At 40.0% G+C, this 17,506-nt stretch overlaps 1 protein-coding gene across 3 annotated transcripts in view; it reads left to right on the top strand.

Moving 5' to 3' along the window:
- Nucleotides 1–1,345: 1,345 nt before the first annotated feature.
- Nucleotides 1,346–17,506, top strand: part of ATP6V1C1 (ATPase H+ transporting V1 subunit C1) — a 38,510-nt gene continuing 22,349 nt past the window's right edge. Inside the window, exons 1-5 of one of the 3 annotated variants that reach the window (XM_032610232.1) lie at nucleotides 1,372–1,530; nucleotides 3,563–3,663; nucleotides 14,882–14,956; nucleotides 15,376–15,546; nucleotides 16,813–16,880. In XM_032610232.1, coding sequence (XP_032466123.1) covers nucleotides 15,415–15,546; nucleotides 16,813–16,880 — 200 coding nt within the window. In that variant the 5' untranslated portion in view covers nucleotides 1,372–1,530; nucleotides 3,563–3,663; nucleotides 14,882–14,956; nucleotides 15,376–15,414. Of the gene's footprint in view, nucleotides 1,531–3,562; nucleotides 3,664–14,881; nucleotides 14,957–15,375; nucleotides 15,547–16,812; nucleotides 16,881–17,506 lie in introns of all 3 variants that reach the window. The other 2 variants (XM_032610231.1, XM_032610230.1) reach the window with 2 other exon arrangements.

The following is a 17,506-nucleotide window of genomic DNA, read 5'->3' on the forward strand; positions in this document are numbered from 1 at the left end:
AGAATACCATTTCCACCACTGAAGAAAGTTGTATTGGACAGTACAGATCTAACAAAACATTGCCTTTAGGCCCACCTTTTGTGATGCCAGATAAAGCCCTTGGAATTCCTGACAAGTTTCCAAAGTTGTGTTACAGAACTGGTCGTTGGAATTGCCTGCACATCACCCAAAACTGGTGAAAAGCATTAGGTTGGGGATAGATTGGTTGGTTGTTACTTTTTATCCAATGTATTACTAAGGCTCTAAGAAATTCTGTGGTGAATTTCTGCAGGGACACAACAGCAGAAAAGGCATAAGATAGGTCTGAAGACCTGGGTCCTATAACATATAGTAATAATGGCAACCATTTATTGGGTGTTTCATATGTGCCAGGCACTATGCCAAATGTACACGTCATTTAATCTTCACAACATCCCTATAAGGGATGTATTATTACCACCATTTTACAGGTGAAGAAGCTGAAGTTTATAGGCCTGAGGTCACACAGCTGGTCAGCAGTGGAGCCAGGATTTAAAACCAGATATGTCTATTCTCTTGTGCTAAACAGCTCTGTGACCTCTGGCTCTTCACCTTCCCCATTGGTAAATATAAAAGTACTGAATTAGAAAATCACAAAGTTCTTTACCATTTCTAAAACTATGTTCTAAATTAGAATAATACCACCTACCTTCCCCAGCCAATGAAATATGCAGGGCTCAAAAGAGCGGCTTGCTACCTTTTTTTCCCCCAAAGGACATGATTTCTCCTGTCCATGCCTTTGCCGCGTAACCTTCCTTGGTTTCCCACTATCTAATGTGGTGCTAACTATTTATGATGTTTATTACACGCCTCACATACCCCTGAACTAGATAACAGGCTCTCTCCTGCAAGGAGTGATTCACGCCAGCAGATAATCCTAAGAAAATTCGCACAGTGACTATCGCACAGTAAATGCTCCATGAACATTTATGGAATTAACCTGAAGTGGACTGGAAGGAAAAGGTGAATCAGCGGCCGAAGTGAACTATTAAGGGTATTACTCAGAAAACCGGGCTGTCCGAAGAAAACCCCGAGTGGAGGAGCCTGTGTAGGGGCTGGAGACAAACTCCAAACTGCAGAAACCTGAAGAAGTGGGATAACCTTAGGGATGGTGGCCGTGAAATTCACAAGTGGCGCACGAGACTCGGGCCGGACACAGGGAGAAGCAGGAACCCTGCCCAATCGCGGAACAGCGGCCGCCAGCCGCGACTCCCGGGTTTCCTTGGATCCCCCGGGAGCCTCCCAGGCCCGCCCCGCCCCGCCCCGCCCCTCTTCCGAGGGCTCGGCCGCGGCGGCTGCGCAGTGGCGCGCGCGTAGGCGGAGCGGCGAGCGCCGCGGTCAGCTGACCGCTCCGGCTGGCACGTGACTTGCTTCGTGGGCTCTGGGGTCGAGGAAGCTGTGAGGCCGGAGATTAGGTCGGGTAGGGATGGAGCGCTGAGCCGTTAACGTCTGCCAGGCTGTACACCTCTGTACCTGTTACTGCTGCCACTTCCTCGTTTGACACTTCCCTGGGTCAGTGAGCGATGGCTACACCGGACGGGGAGCCCCGGCCAGGCCGAAGCTTGCGCTGCGGTCGCTGCCGGGGAGGGATGGGGGCGGGCGCGGGGGCCGAGGCTGAGGCGTTGGAGCCGGTTGGGCGGCTGTGTCTGGTTTCTCGGCGCGGGTTCGTCGCCGCCTTGGGCCTAGGTTCTGTCTCTAAGGAAGAGGAAGGAGGGAAAAAGAGAAAGGGCCCCAGGGGGTACTCAGTGGCAGAGGCAGAAATAAAAATTCCGGTCTGGGACATTTCTCCTTGGATTGGGGTGAGGATCCCAGTGAATGCTCGTCCGCTTGATTCAGGGGGATGAAAGGTGACTGAGTGGCCCAGATGAGGATCCGGGGTGGTGTGTGTGAGGTCACAGCGACCGCGAGAGCCTCCACTGGGTGTACGCGCTTGCTATGGGGGTGGCAGTTTAAAGGGTCTAGGAGCCCCTCAGAGAGGACGCAGGGTCCTTGTGGGCAGGGGAAAGAACGAGAATCCAGAGAACTCAAACCATTTTTTATTAGAATGGGGGAAGGGTAGGCAAGAAACCCCTGAAAAGGAGCTTGAGGGGAGAATCACACGGGCAAATTGAATCACCTGAGAAACAGAGGAGTAAGGGGAAGGAAAGTTTGGTTAGATTCTGTTTGCACTCTTCACTGAGGGTAGTTATAGCTACCCCCAAAGCAGTCCTGAAGTACACAGGGGAGACTGGATCCTTTGGGGGTTGAGGGGAGACTCCTTTGCAAAGATCTGTTTTGGCCTTCCAAACTTATCCTTTGGTACTGTCATCTACTCCGGAACATCTTTTATTGAACAGTAGTCACAGGAATTACCTTTCATGTTAATTTTGTTCTCACAGGTCTTTGAGAGAAAGTAGATGAAAATGCCATTCATTGTATAGTTAGGGACCTATCTAGACCCTTGGACCTAGAAATGGACATCAAGTGATGTGTTTAAGTCTAGCATAACTTCCATCGTCTTCTGATTGCTGATTACCTGCACAGTACTTAACCACAATCACATCTAGAGAGAAGGGTGAGTTTTTCGTAGTGCACTGTAGTCTTTGATTCAGCACTTTTGGTGAACTTTTTTGAGTAGGACAGCTTCAAAGGGATTTGGCAGCGGTGGTCAGTGCTTTAAAAACGGCTTTTCTGTTGGCTTGGGTGAAGCGGTTCAGTTTACAGTTCAGCTGGAGGAGATAATGAGCAACAAGGTGGGCAGAAGGTACTCAGCTTGTCAATCACGGTTCCTTGGCAACAAGCAAGTCTCAAATTGTGCTGAAGACGGAGCCTCGGGTTTGTGTCTCAGACTCTTTTGGTGTATCTTGCAGGGACTAGATAAAATCTAAAGAAACAGTACTCGGGATCTGACTAAAGTAAATGCTGAGAGCTAGGTGGTTAGTGTAATACTGCTTTTAGAACTGGGCAGGAAATGATCATTTTTATTTTTTGGCATATTAGTCTTAAGAGCCTTATTTACATTAGTTTTCTCTACCTAAAAAGAAACGTTTGGGCTTCAAAATTTTGATTCTGTAATTATTTCCACAGCTTGCGACATAGTTGCATTGGCTAAAGAGCAAAGCTGGTATGCCAAAATAAACCTTTGCCAAAGGATCTTCTTGTGCTCCAGTCCCCAAGCGGTCAGTCTTCCTTTTGCACTTGAGCCTGCTTAGGCGTTGCTGCAGTTCTGACCAAATACCTCCTAGTTAAATTTTATTCTTGTACATATTCTGATCTGTGTGCTGCAGTAAACCTTTTTCACCCTTTGGATGTGGAATTTTATACCATTTTAGTTATAAACTAATTCATGTTCGGTTCACATTTCACTGAAGTTTTGAAGACATAGTAGAAACCATTAGTATGGTGGCCTTGGAAAGATAGCTCAGGCAGTGAAGCAGGGCAGTCTAAAATTTCCCTTTGACAAGAGTGAACCTTGGAACTAGAAAATTCAAACTGTATTCTTGATAATGAAGCAAAATCCTGTCCTACACAAAAAATGTGTAGCAAATCTGCTATACATTTATAGAGTTCCAAGAGGAGCCCTGTGGACAGTGGAGGAGATGTGCTTTGGTTACATCATAGGATAGAAGATGGAGCCTTAGCTCTGTACTTGAAAATAAAATGCAGGTAAATGCAAAAATGGTGTTTTATAGAAAGAGATTGATGTATCTTTTAAGATATTTTAAGCAAACTATCCATAAATAGCAAGTTATTTATAAATTAAGCTGGTTAGCATGTGGATTGACTTTACTATGAAAGGTTTTCTTTGTGAACCAGCCTATAGTTCAGGGTTTCTCAGTGGGTGCTTTTGGCATTTTGGACAGGACTGTCCCTTGTTTGGTCCCCATCCGCTACATGGTGGTAGTGGCCCCCACGTTGGGACAACCTAAAATGCTCCCAGACATTTCCAAACTCCTCCTGGTGGAGAGAGGTACCATTTGGTTGTGAAACACCCCATATGGTGCCATCCTTTATTTATTGGACACATATTGAGTACTTGTTAGTGACAGGCCCTCTACTAGATGTTGGGGATATAGAGGTTAAGAGCAGTGTTTTAATAAACTAGCAAGTGAAATGTATGGAGTCACTAGCTCTGTGGCCTTGGGCAAGAAATTTCATTAACTGTTCTCTCATCTGCAAGTGGGGTTGGTGATACCATCTTCTTTGAAGGAATCAACTACAAAATTGCTTAGCATATTGAAGTGCTAATCACATAGCACATATTCAATAAGTGGTTGTCATTACCAGGAAACAGGATCTCAAGCTTACCTGAGTGATGAATTGGGGGCGACAAGCTTGTTTTAGATCTTTGGCTTGTTGAATTTCAGGCTAGAATACATTGTCTTAGAGATATCAGCACCTTCTAGTGGAAAACATGGTGCTGTGGTCCAGTCACTGTTATAAAATAACAGCCTGAAAGAGAAGGGAAGTAACGTTTTGGGAACCATGAGTGTAGAATCAGGGAGTTGCCTGGCATGGAAGGAATTGTTTGCTCCCTGGGTCAGTGTTGAGTTGCCTGTGGCAGAGAGAAAGTCTCTGGGCCCTCAGAAGGTTCTCATGGTTCCTTTAGTAATGGGGGTACAGTGCCCTCCTTGCCTATCGATTCAGCTTGCTTTAGCAGAAATTGCAAGAGATTTTTAACATTGTGTTATGAGTTGTTACCTTTCTAGCTGGTTTTAGGTTTTATGATCAGCATCTATGCCTAAGTAAGGCTTGGTTCTTACACATTTATTTCTAGCCAACTGTAAAATAAAAAGATGGCAGTTGGTTATAAAATACATTAAAGATTAAATTGTCTTTCATATTTCAGTATATTTATGGCATGAAATTCAGGTAATTCTTAAAAGGATTATAGAGCATTTATAGGTACTGTTTCAGTTGAAAACAAAACAACACAAAAGTTAAGATTTTTTTAAAGAAGGTGTGTATCCTGATAATTTAAAAATTTCCTTCTGCATGAATGACAAAGTCTCTTGGAAGGTAAAATCCCCCATTGTTGTTGGGAACTTTTAAAACAAGTTTTATTGTGAGCAAGTCCCTCCCACAATCCCAGTTAAGGTGCTTCTGTTTTGAAGGCTAGAATTTTAACATTCAGAGAGGAAACAGTTATTCTTACTCTTTATTTGTATAGTGTTAAAAATTTCTAGGGGAAGGATGTAGCAACTTTTTAAGATGAATGGATTGTGGTAAATGTTTTGCACTGATCAATTCTGTTAAAAGTTGATGTGTCACAGTTGGAAGGCTATGTGATATTTCACTGATATCTGAGGTATGCCTTCTTGTGCCTGTTGAAATAAGTCACTTTAGTAAACGACTTGGTATTTTCAAGGACTGAAAAAGGAAGTTGTTTTGCATTTAGACCACGTTCAGCCTTTATTGAGAAATTTAATTTACTGTGAAAGGTGGTTGCATTTCAGAGACTAAAATATTGGTTCCTTGAAAGCATTAAAAGGACTTAAGTATTGGAGCACTTATAGGGGTGCTGTACTGTTTTCTGTGGTTGCCCCTATCCTGGGTCAGGCTGATACCTTCATTTACAAAAGAAATGCTAGTAGCTGTTTGGGTTTATTATCCCCACCTTTTGTGTTGTTGTGATAGTTACTACTTTACTCTTTTTATTTTACATTCAAATCCATGCTGTAGGAAAATAATCCACCGCCTTTAAATTCTCTTAAGTGGGTGATACAGTAATGAAACAAACAGTCTCAGAGATTTGGACCCAGGATTTCCTTTCTTCTCTCTTTTCCTTCCTTCCATTTTGAAAAAGAGTTGTTACTGCTTTAAAAACAAAAAAAATACTTATTGCAGTCAGACAAGATAGAAGTGTTTTAAAAATTTGACTAGTGTTTCTCTTCTGCCTCCAGTGTATTCCGCCTTGATTTTTTTTTTTTATCTTGTCATCTGCATTGTTTTCCTCCTACCTTTCCCTGCACACACAGACCTACCTACTTGTAGAGACCTACACACACATACACACCCACACACACAAGTATAAGCTCCTTCAAGACAGGGAGTGCATTTTGTTTTGCTTCTTACCACAGTTCTGGGAATTTAAGCACCTAAAACATTTGATGAATGATATGACCCTAACTTGAAAGCAGTTACAGTCAAACAGATATTTGGGCGGAAAAAAACGTAAGATGTCTGCTTTAATGCAGTCTATTACATGGATTTCAGTGGACATGCGGGTTGAGGGAGAAATAGTTTGGGATTATATGAATGGATTTGGTGCATGTTTGGACTTGGTTGCGGAAATCTTTTTGTTAAGAGAATTTTGAGTTGGTTGAAATAGGAAAGAGGTTGCTTTCTGCAAAATGGACTGTTGAGCAGAGGCAAGTAAGAAAGAGACTACAGGCAGGCCTGAAGTAAAGATGGATAAAGGAAGGTCAGAACATTGTGAAGATAAGGCAGAAAAACTCAGACAAAGGACATTAGTAGTGATGACTGTGAAGAATGGGAGATTTGAATTTTATTTCTGAGCAGAAGCAGGACTAGGGGCATAAGTTTTTGTAAGTAACTCAGCCTCCTATCACCTAGAGCAATGTGTTTTTTTGTTTGCTTGTTTTTGCGGTACGCGGGCCTCTCACTGTTGTGGCCTCTCCCGTTGCGGAGCCGCGCAGGCTCAGCGGCCAAGGCTCACGGGCCCAGCCGCTCCGCGGCACGTGGGATCTTCCCAGACTGGGGCATGAACCTGTGTCCCCTGCATCGGCAGGCGGACTGCCAACCACTGTGCCACCAGGGAAGCCCTAGAGCAATGTTTTTAGTGCTGGAAAAGTTTTTCAAGAAGTTTTGGGAATGAATCCGGATTCTAACACTATGGTCACAAAACCACCTATTTGTACGAAGGGCATTAAAATCCTCTATGTTCTGTCCTTCATAAATGAAATAAAATTGTGTATTTCTTGAGCAAAGCAGTAGTTTACCCAGATTTCGTATTGTTCTGTACTTGATTTCATATATCATATTGCTTTTCACTTTTTAAGTTTGTAAGCTGCCATAGAAAGCATGCAAAACGTGGGTTCGTGTATTTAAGGTTTCTGAACTCCATAGAACAAAAATTTTTCCTGTATTATAGAACTAACAATACTGCGTGATTCTTGATAATGATGGTATGACGTTTAGCCATCTTATTAAGGAATATTTGCCATTTCTTGTAACATTTACTATGTAACTCACTATATAATCATGGAAATTCCTGTTTTACTATAGTGGTTCTGAAACCTGTCCAATCATCTGATTTACTTGAGGGACTTAACAAGAAAATAGAAAAAAAAAAAAAAGAATCCTGGGTCTTAGCCAGTATAGATTCATGGAATATAGGAGCAAAAAAGGATCCTGGATAGGGTAATCCAGTCCTCTCATTTTACAAATGAAATTTACGCAGACAGTGATATACAGAATTGGGATTAGATTCCAAGTCTTCATATTCTCAGTTCAGTGCTGTGGCCGTTACACTATGCTTCCTGAAGTTGGCATTTAGGTTCTTTCTGACTGAAATTCCCAGTGAGATAAAAAGGCTGTTTACCAACCTTGATCTCATACTTCAGACACAGCTACTACTAACCAGCTTTGCCTTTATCTTTTGTATTTATATCCAGGGTTCTTTGTTGCCATGCCATTTAACGGTCTCTAAACTTTTCAGTGTTTTCAAGTGTGAGGATATTGTCCCACTTTTTTTTTTTTAATGAAGTGTGTGGGGTTTTTCTGGCATTTACATGTAGTAATTCATTAATAAAAAATTAGGAAACAGGAATACGCAGAAAGAATGAAAATGAACATTCATAATCCACTCCCAAGAGATAATCTTTAATGTTTTTTTTTAACACTTTAATGTTTATACCTATATATAGTCGTCTTTCTTAAAGCTGTGTCAACGTTTTTATGGCTTTTGATTAACATTGACAAACTGCCTTCTAGAAATTGTCCCTTTTTAAAAAAGTTACAGAACTTTTTTGGGTTATCCTGTGATATATAATTATTTTAGATTGAGGAAATATTAATGATGGCAAGTTATTATATCTTTATTAATGCTTTTTAATGAATTTATATTTTATCAATCATTAGAGCATGCTATACATTTGCAAAATTAATGACACATATGTGTGGGACATTTATTCAAGCTACATCTGTCCTTTTCTTTAAATGGAAATGAACATTTCTCCACTTTACTGCCAAAGCAGTGCTCCATTCTTCCCACAAATAGTATTATTACAGTCTTTCAGCCTAGACTTGTTATATTTCTCATGTTCATTGTTGTTAATCCTGTTTTCTATTAAATGTTAAAGCATGGGGCTGAGGGACTGGGAGGTTGTGGTCGAATCCCTAGCAAAACCAAAAACTCAGGAACAATACATACAGCAAAACAAGAGCAGACTTCAGCTTCTGGCCACTGTGGAATAACTGGTACCATACTTGCTTTCCCACCATAAACAACTAGAAAGTTGGATAAAATATATGAAAAAACTGCTTCCAGTTATTGGACAACAGAGGTAATACAGGAACCAAGAGACAGGAAACAAGTGAAGTGAGCTCTATAATCCCTCTGGCTTTCTGCCTGGAGTCACTCTCTGGACCATGGTTTAGAGGAGACCAAGCAGAGCATGTTGGTCTTGCTGAGTTGAGGAGGCTTGGAGTTGGGGAAGGCTTATCTGGCTAGAATTCGCGGGTTGGATAGGCTGACAGGAGGGAGCTAGACAGAAAACCCACCATCTGTAAAGGAGTCTCTCTCTGTAGGAGGCCCGGCAAAGAATGACTAGAGAACTTTAGACAGTTGCCAGAGCTCATGGGGCCGGAAGGCGTATGAATACCTTATTGAATCCCTGGGGCATCCCATGGAATCCCCAGATGGTCAGATCTTAGTAAAAAGGCTACATTAGCCCTAGAGTAAAGCTTTAGACTTAGCCTGACAAAGTATAAAAACAAGCCTTGAAATGAAGCATGCTAAAGCTCAAGTAAGGTAACTGCCAGAACAAAGCACAACATTCTTAAAAGGAAGAAAACAAAATCCAGTGATCAACAGTTTAATGTTGTGAATTGTAAATATGCTCAGTGATTTAACAGAAAACATGAACATAATGAGGAAAGAGAAGTTTTAAAAGATGGAACTTATAAAGGTAAAAAATACATCTAAAGCAAAAAATTCACTTCATGAGACAAATAGATTACTTTAAAGAAAAAGTCAGCCAGCTAGAAGAGGTAGCAGGAAAGTATCCAAACTGAAGCCCAGAGAGGAAAACAATTTAAAAAAGTGAATGCAAGCTCAGTGACCTGTGGGACAATATCAGGTGGTTAAATATACATGCCATTTTTGTCTCAAAATAAGGGAAAGAGAAGCAGGAAAGAAATTTGAAGAAAATAATGGGTGAATGTTGAAAACCATAAACACAGATTGAAGAATCTCTCTGAACTCCAAACAGGATAAATCCTTGTGACTCTGGGGTAGGCAGATTTTTCTTATGTCAGAACTCATATATTATAAAAGAAAAAGTCAGTAAACTGGACATCAGAATTGAAAACTTCTACTCAAAAGCACCATTAAGAAAGGGCAAGACATGAGAAAGTACATAAGAAATACACACACACACACACACACACACACACACACACACACACACCTCTCAAATTGTATCAGGATCACACAAAAAATTCCTACAACTCAGTAAGAATGCAGCTTTTTAAAAAATTAAGCACAATATTTGAATAGAAATTTCACAAAAAATTTGAATAGAAACTTCACAAAAGAAGATATACAAATGGTTGATAAGAACATGAAAAGATCCTGAACTTTGTAGTCATTGTGGAAATGTGAGATACTCCTGCAACCCCCTGGAATGGCTGAAAATAAAAAGGCTGACAGCACTAAGTGTTGGTGGGCATGTGAAACAACTGGAACTGTGTATCTTGCTAGTGAGAATATAAAATATTACATCTACTTTGGAAAACAGTTTGGTGGCTTCTTATAAAGTTAAATATATGCTAATCATTCAACTCAGAAATTCCACTTCTAGATGGTTATCCAAGAGAAATGAATGGTACTTTCACAAAAGCTTTGTAGAGGAATATTCATAGCACCTTTGTTGTTAATGGCCCCAAACCAGTTATCGTCCAAATGTCTATCAGCAGGTGAATGGGTAAGCAACCATTGTACATTCATGTCATGGAACACTAAGCTATAAAACAGAATGAACTGCTACTGATACACAGGCCATAGACAAATATCACAGACATGCTGAGCAAAAGAAGCCAGATACAAAAGAGTACGCAGTGTGCACTTCCATTTACAATGAAATTCTACATCGGGCTAAATGAATCTATAGTGTGACAGAAAGCAGATTGGCACCTGCCCAGGGCCAGCAGTAGGGTAGGGATTGACTGGGCCTTGGTGTGAGGGAAGGCTTTGGGAAGACAGAAATGTTCTTAATCTTGATTTTGGTGGTGGTTAAACAGGTGTGTATGTTTGTCAAAAACTCATCAAACTGTACTCTTGTAATGGGTGCATTTTATTGTATATAAATTATATTTCAATGAAATTGACTTTAAAAAATATGGAGGAAGTGAAGGGAGCGAACCAATTATAAGCCAGGTATTTTAACTTTATTATCTTACTTAATCTTCACAGTTACTTATTCATTCAAGAATATTCAACAAATACTTTTTTTTTTTTTTTTTTTTTTTTTTGCGGTACGTGGGCCTCTCACTGCCGTGGCCTCTCCCATTGCGGAGCTCAGGCTCCGGACGTGCAGGCTCAGCAGCCATGGCCCACGGGCCCAGCTGCTTCTTGGCACGTGGGATCTTCCTGGACCGGGGCACAAACCCGTGTCCCCTGCATCGGCAGGTGGACTCTCAACCACTGCGCCACCAGGGAAGCCCAACAAATACTTCTTGAGGTTCTACATACCAGCCTCTGTACCAGGTACTGAGGGTACGGCTGTGAGCAAAAGCTATCATGGTTTCCACCTACCCTAATGCACAGTTTATTTGGTAGAAAGACATCAATAAAAAGTGTTGCTCAGGGAAATACTTAAAAGGTGCTGTGAGAGCATATAATACATTCATCCTTAGCATGTAATATATGCACTTATATGATATATGACATGATACATATTGTACTATATATTTCATATAATGTATGAGGCATTTTCTGTGCCTTGGTTTCTTCATTTGTAACCACTATCCATGAGATATACCAAATGAGTTAATCCTTGTAAAGTGTTTTGACTGGTGCTGGTAGGTAGGAAGTGCACAATAAGTGTTGGCTGCTATCTTGATGACATTTGACAGTTCTATTGATAGTTGTCTAATGTTGCAGGGGTACTAACTGTGCTAACACAGGGAACACTGGAGTAGGACCAGGTTTTGGGGAAGCCATTAGGAGTTTGACTAGAAATGTTGGGTTTTTTTGGAGACATCCAGATGGAGATGTCTTGTAGTCAGCTGTGGAGACTTGTTGGGTACAGCTCTAGATGCAGCACAGTAGCCTAGGATGGAGATACAACTTAGGATAGTGTTCAGCATCTAGACTGGAATTGCCTTGAGTATAAATAAGATCATCAAGAGAGCAACTGTGTACACACATATAACAGAGGGACTTAAACCTTGATCTGAGTCTTGAGGAATGCCTTTTAAATCATTTTCTCTTTTGCTTAACATATGATTTGCCTATATTTATGCCTGACTTCCAATATACAAGATGAAACAAAGGGAAATAATTAGGCATAAAAACAAGTCAGTTGAAGCAGTCAGCGGAAGTGGAGGTGTCCAGACCTTGGGTGAGATGATAACCAGTGGACACCAGTCTTGACTGTCTGTGTGGCTCAGAAGGGGAAATGTGTTTAGCAACAGGGATTTCACTTTTTGACCTCCCCCCGACAAATACGTTCATCTGCAAAGATAGGGATTTTTTGGAACTGAGCGTAAATTGTACTGCAGTTTCAAAAAGAAATTTTTTATGTGACTTGTTTAAGTGACAGGATAACAGTGGACCAAAAAACAGGGATTTTGCAGAAGTCTTACTGATGCTCTTCTCATAGGCAGTTCTTAGACATTTATCCTTAGATACTTAAGTCGCTTGTCTTTCGCATCAGACTCCTCTTATATAGTTTGCTTTGACCAGAGGATAGAAGAATTGAGGCCATGGCTTTGCCTAAAGTACCAACAGGTTCTTTCTCAATCCCTCTCTTTTATATTTCTATATTCACCTGTAAAATAATGAAAGACAAAGGCTTAGTAATCTGCAGCTTTACTGATTTTTAATTTATATACTACTCTAAGGTTAGGATTTGTTTTCTGAAAGACTAAATTTAAAAAAAAAAAGCTTTAAAAAACATTTAAATATTTTTCTTGGCCCTTATTTTTTTTCTCTGATCAGACTTTTTGATTGGTTCAGAGTCATTGTTATAATTATATTTCATTTATTCATAAAACGAGCAAGGACTTACTCATAAAGTCTCTTATTTATTCATAAAATCCCTGCTGTTGGCAGGAATTGTATATGCTGGGTTTTTAGAGCATCAGAAAAGAAGGTATGATTCTGGCCCTTCAGGGTTTCCCAGTCAGGTGGGGAGGAAAAGATGTTGTGAAAAAAATGAGGCAGAATAGTGTGATAAATGCATAATAGTGGCATTTACAAGGTAGTAAGTAAACAAGATATTTCCTACGTGGGACACTGGGAGCAGCCTTTAGAGGCAGGATGGGACTCTAGTTTTGTTTAGAATTACCATGACATTATTTCATTTGATCCTGATGAAAGCTCTGTAGAGTCAGGCAGGTATTTATAAATGAGGAAATATGGTCCTCTTTCTATATTTCTTGAAATCCTTTGGAAACCTGCTGGCTGAAAAAGATTTTCTAGAACTCTTAAGTGGTATGGCAGTGACATCTACTGTAATAGCTCATATGGTTACAGTCTTTGAAGAAGCTGCAGTTTAGATAATTTAACAGTATCATGAGGAAGACATTAACAATTGATTCTGTCACCTGCCATTTTGCGGGGAGAGGAGGTGATCTGCAGGTCATCAGATACTGTTTTTCTGGCCAGGCTGAGTGCTTTGTCTGGGCTTACCATCACTATTAATCTGTGTTTAGTTTGTTGGCCATTTGAGAGAGTGCAGCTCTTAGTGCAGCCTTTTTAGGAATGTTGGAAAAAATCATCTTAGAGTACAATTCTTGAGATTCATTTAATACCACCATCTTTATTTTCACCAGTTTAACCTTTCTGAGTAGGTTTTTAAATCTGTAAGCGGGGGACTTCCCTGGTGGTGCAGTGGTTAAGAATCCGCCTGCCAATACAGGGGACAGGGGTTCGAGCCCTGGTCCGGGAAGATCCCATATGCCGCGGAGCAACGAAGCCCGTGCACCACAGCTACTGAGACCGTGTGTTACAGCTACTGAAGCCCACGCGCCTAGAGCTCGTGCTCTGCAACGAGAAGCCACTGCAACGAGAAGCCTGCTCGCTGCAACTAGAGAAAGCCCGTGTGCAGCGATGAAGACCCAATGCAGCCAAAAATAAATAAATAAACAAATTTATTTTAAAAAATCTACAAGTGGGGAGGATGATATGTATCTCGTAGAGGTGTTAGGAAGATTAATTGAAATAATAATGTATAAAACGTTTAGAGCAGTACCTAGTATGTGGTAGATGCTCTTGAAATGGAAGTTAGAAAAAAATAAGAATATTGAATGGCATATATGTTCAGGTCACCTTCAATTGTGTAATGACCTGGTAGGATTACTTTATTTATTTTTAAACATTTTTTAAGAAATTTATTTATTTATTTGGCTGCATTGGGTCTTCAGTGCTACGCGCGTTGGGTCTTCAATGCTACGCACGGGCTTTTCTCTTGTCTTGGCCAGCGGGGGCTGTTCTTCGTTGTGGTGCACAGGCTTCTCATTGCAGTGGCTTCTCTTGTTGCGGAGCGTGGGCTCTAGGAGTACGGGCTTCAGTAATTGTGGCACGTGGGCTCAGTAGCTGTGGCTTGCGGGCTCTAGAGTGCAGGCCCAGTAGTTGTGGCCCACGGGTTTAATTGCTCCACGGCATGTTAGATATTCCCGGACCAGTGCTCGAACCCGTGTCTTCTGCATTGGCAGGCGGATTCTTAACCACTGCGCCACCAGGGAAGCCCGGTAGGATTACTTTAATTTCAGTTGTCTTTTGAAATTATGAAAGTCCATTGCGATTAACTATGATATTTTACATTTTAAAGGAAATTTAAATTTACAAAGTTCTTTCATATTCATTATTTGATTGATTATCAGGACAACTTTGTAAGATCGTTATTTTCTGCCTAAGACTCCAAATTTCAGGAAAGGTTAAACAAGCAGTGGTAGTAGAAAGTTTATGGTGGTTCTAATGAAAGCATATTAAAGTAGAAATAATGACACTATTATATTATGAGTTCTTCTGTGTTTGTGTTTTTTACCTACTTAGATTCTGAGTAGATTTGGTTTTGGACTTTCTTTTTCTCTGTGTGCGTGTGTGCATGTGTGTGCATGTGTATGTGTGTGCGTGTGTGTGTGTGTGTGTGTGTGTTTGTGTGTCCGGGAGAGAGGGAAAAGGGGAGAGGGAGAAAGATTGTGGAAGAGGGTTGGTTTTGTCTTAATGGAACTCTGGAAAGGGAGATCCACAGCCTCTTAATTCAGATCCAATCATGTTGTATTATGCATCCCTCCCTGCCCCAAGTCATATTTTAAATAAGAGACTGATTTACAAGGTTGATTGTCAAGTTTTTTTTTTTTTTTTGCAAATTTGTAAGCGTTTGATGGCCACTAAGTATACGCTAGAGATTGAGGAGATTCCCTTAGATTGAATATGGATGAAAATTAACCACCAATTTGGCTGACCTTGTAGGATTTGCTAAGCCAGATGTGGCAAATTTATTTGGTGGCTACTGTTCAAATGCATTGATTCAATTCTTTTTCAAAGGTAAGAGTTATGCATGTTTTTTTTACTTCCTATTTTGGTTTTATGTTTTAAAAATTTAAGATAAACCTATAAATTTGTGACTCTCCCACCTTCTTTTGTGGAATGAAACTGTTGGTGGCTGATATTTTGGGTAGTCTCACTTCTTGACTAATTCCCATTTTAGGATGTTTTGTAATTTAAAAAAATTATGTACTTCATGTATTAGGTCTTTATCATCTCTTTTTCCTAGTATCATAAATAAATCACCATTTACCATTTATATGATTTACATCCAGGTAAGTAGATTTGACTTTGCTTAGGATTGTATGCCAGTGTTGAATTATTGATAGTTTTGCAACAGGCTATGCTTATCACTCTGAAATAATTTAGAAACAAGTGATATTGAATGTACTTTTAGTTTGTTTTGTTTTACATTTCAGAGTCTCTCTTGATTTTGGAAGAAATATCTGGTAACCAACATGACTGAGTTCTGGCTTATATCAGCTCCTGGGGAGAAAACATGTCAGCAAACATGGGAGAAATTGCATGCGGCAACTACGAAGAACAACAATCTTGCAGTTACTTCAAAGTTCAACATTCCTGACTTAAAGGTAAAACTGTGCTGTGCAAAATTGTTCATCATGAAGGGGAGGACAGTTGTCTCTGCTTACCTTTCGGTAGAAATGAGATATCCAGGTTCCTTCAAAAGAAAACTCTCTCATCTCTAGGGATTGGCATAATTTAAAACTTATCTTGTTCTTTCTGATCTTCAAATTTTAGATAATAAGGAAATTGAGATGTCTTGAAGGAAACTACCAAAACAAAATAACATTTTCCCTAAACTTTTGTGCTGTTCTAAATTATAATTTAAATTTTAATGAGAAATCTTATGAAAATACTCGGTGTATTACTTAAATATGATTTTTAGAAGTGAAAAATCTTGGGACTATATATTCTTATATATCACAGTGAATCCATTTTTCTGTTATTAAATTTGTGTAATACTCACTGATGTTGTAAATGTTTTACCATTTCACCTCTTTAATTATACTTGGCAAATCTATCCTAGTTATTTAATCTAGTTTATCTATTTAACATTTATTAAACATCAGTAATGTAGCAGCCTCTAAGTGAAGCAGGCTGCCAGTAATCGGTTGACTGAACTTCTGTAAAGAATAGAAAAATCATAATACTTACATTTTTCTGGTTAACCAAATGAGGCAGTTACATACAACACTCATTTAAGAAATACTTAAAACCACTGGTTCTTAGTATTTTGGGACTTACGAATTCCTTTGATACACTGATATAGACTGTGGACATTTCTTCCAAAACACGCTCATTTACACATACACAGTGTTGAGTACAAATTCAATTACAGGGAATCCCCTGGTGGTCCAGTGGTTAGGACTGCGTGCTTTCACTGCAGGGGCACGGGTTCAGTCCCTGGTCAGGGAACTAAAATCCTGTGTGCCATGCAGCACGGCCAAAAATAATAATAATCCTAAAGTTTCCTTTAAAAAGAAACACCACAATTTCAGTTACAGATGCTCTGATGCACAACCCTGGACCCCTGCTTAAGAGCTGCTCTTGTAAACCATGACTTCAAATGATCCACTGCCACTGGGCAGGACCAGCAGAGGCACAGGCCTGCTCTTGTGGAATCTTCACATCTAAGTGGTGGCTGTGCCCATGAATTAGAGGATTAGCTTGTACATAGAAATAGCTTTGCAGTGTCTAGCAAACATTTTTTAACCACACTTGCATATTATGAAATAAGGAGAACTTAAGATTTGCAGGCCCTTCAAATCAAGATGTTGTATTACCCTGTTTAAAACAGGATGAAATCTCAGTAATGAAATGTTTTTCCCTTCTAGGTTGGCACACTGGACGTCTTGGTTGGTTTGTCTGATGAACTGGCTAAACTGGATGCATTTGTAGAAGGGTAATGTATTTATATGCATAGGCTAGAGCAAAATGAGAGTCGCCATTAGGCTACGGGGGCATTGGGTTTATTATCACGTGTATTCTGCTTATTGGAATGGTTTTAGAAAACAGTGACTTTTTTTCTTTGTAAATCAACTTTATGAAGATATAATTAACGTGCGATAAAATACAGCTGTTTGACGTGTGAAAATGGTGACTCCTTTTAATATTTTTATTGAGATATAATTTACATGCTAGGTAGTTCACCTACTTCAAGTGTACAATTCAGTGTACAGTATTTTTCATATATTCACAGAGTTGTGCAGCCATCAGCACAATCAATTTTAGTACATTTTCATCCCCCTGCCACTATCATAAACATCCTGTTTCCATTAGTAGTTACTCCCTAACCCCCACTGCCCACTAACCTACTTTCTGACACTACACATTTGCTTTTTGTGGACATTTCATATAAATGGAATCATACAATATGTGGTCTCTTGTGACTGGCTTCTTTTCCTTAGTGTAATGTTTTCAAGGTTCATCCATGTTGTAGCATGTATCAACATTTAATTTCTTTTTATTACCAAATAATATTACGTTGTGAGGATATACTGCATTTTGTTAATCCATTCATCAGTTGAT

Source organism: Phocoena sinus, chromosome 17, assembly GCF_008692025.1.
Source record: "Phocoena sinus isolate mPhoSin1 chromosome 17, mPhoSin1.pri, whole genome shotgun sequence".
In the NCBI taxonomy this organism is placed as follows: domain Eukaryota; kingdom Metazoa; phylum Chordata; class Mammalia; order Artiodactyla; family Phocoenidae; genus Phocoena; species Phocoena sinus.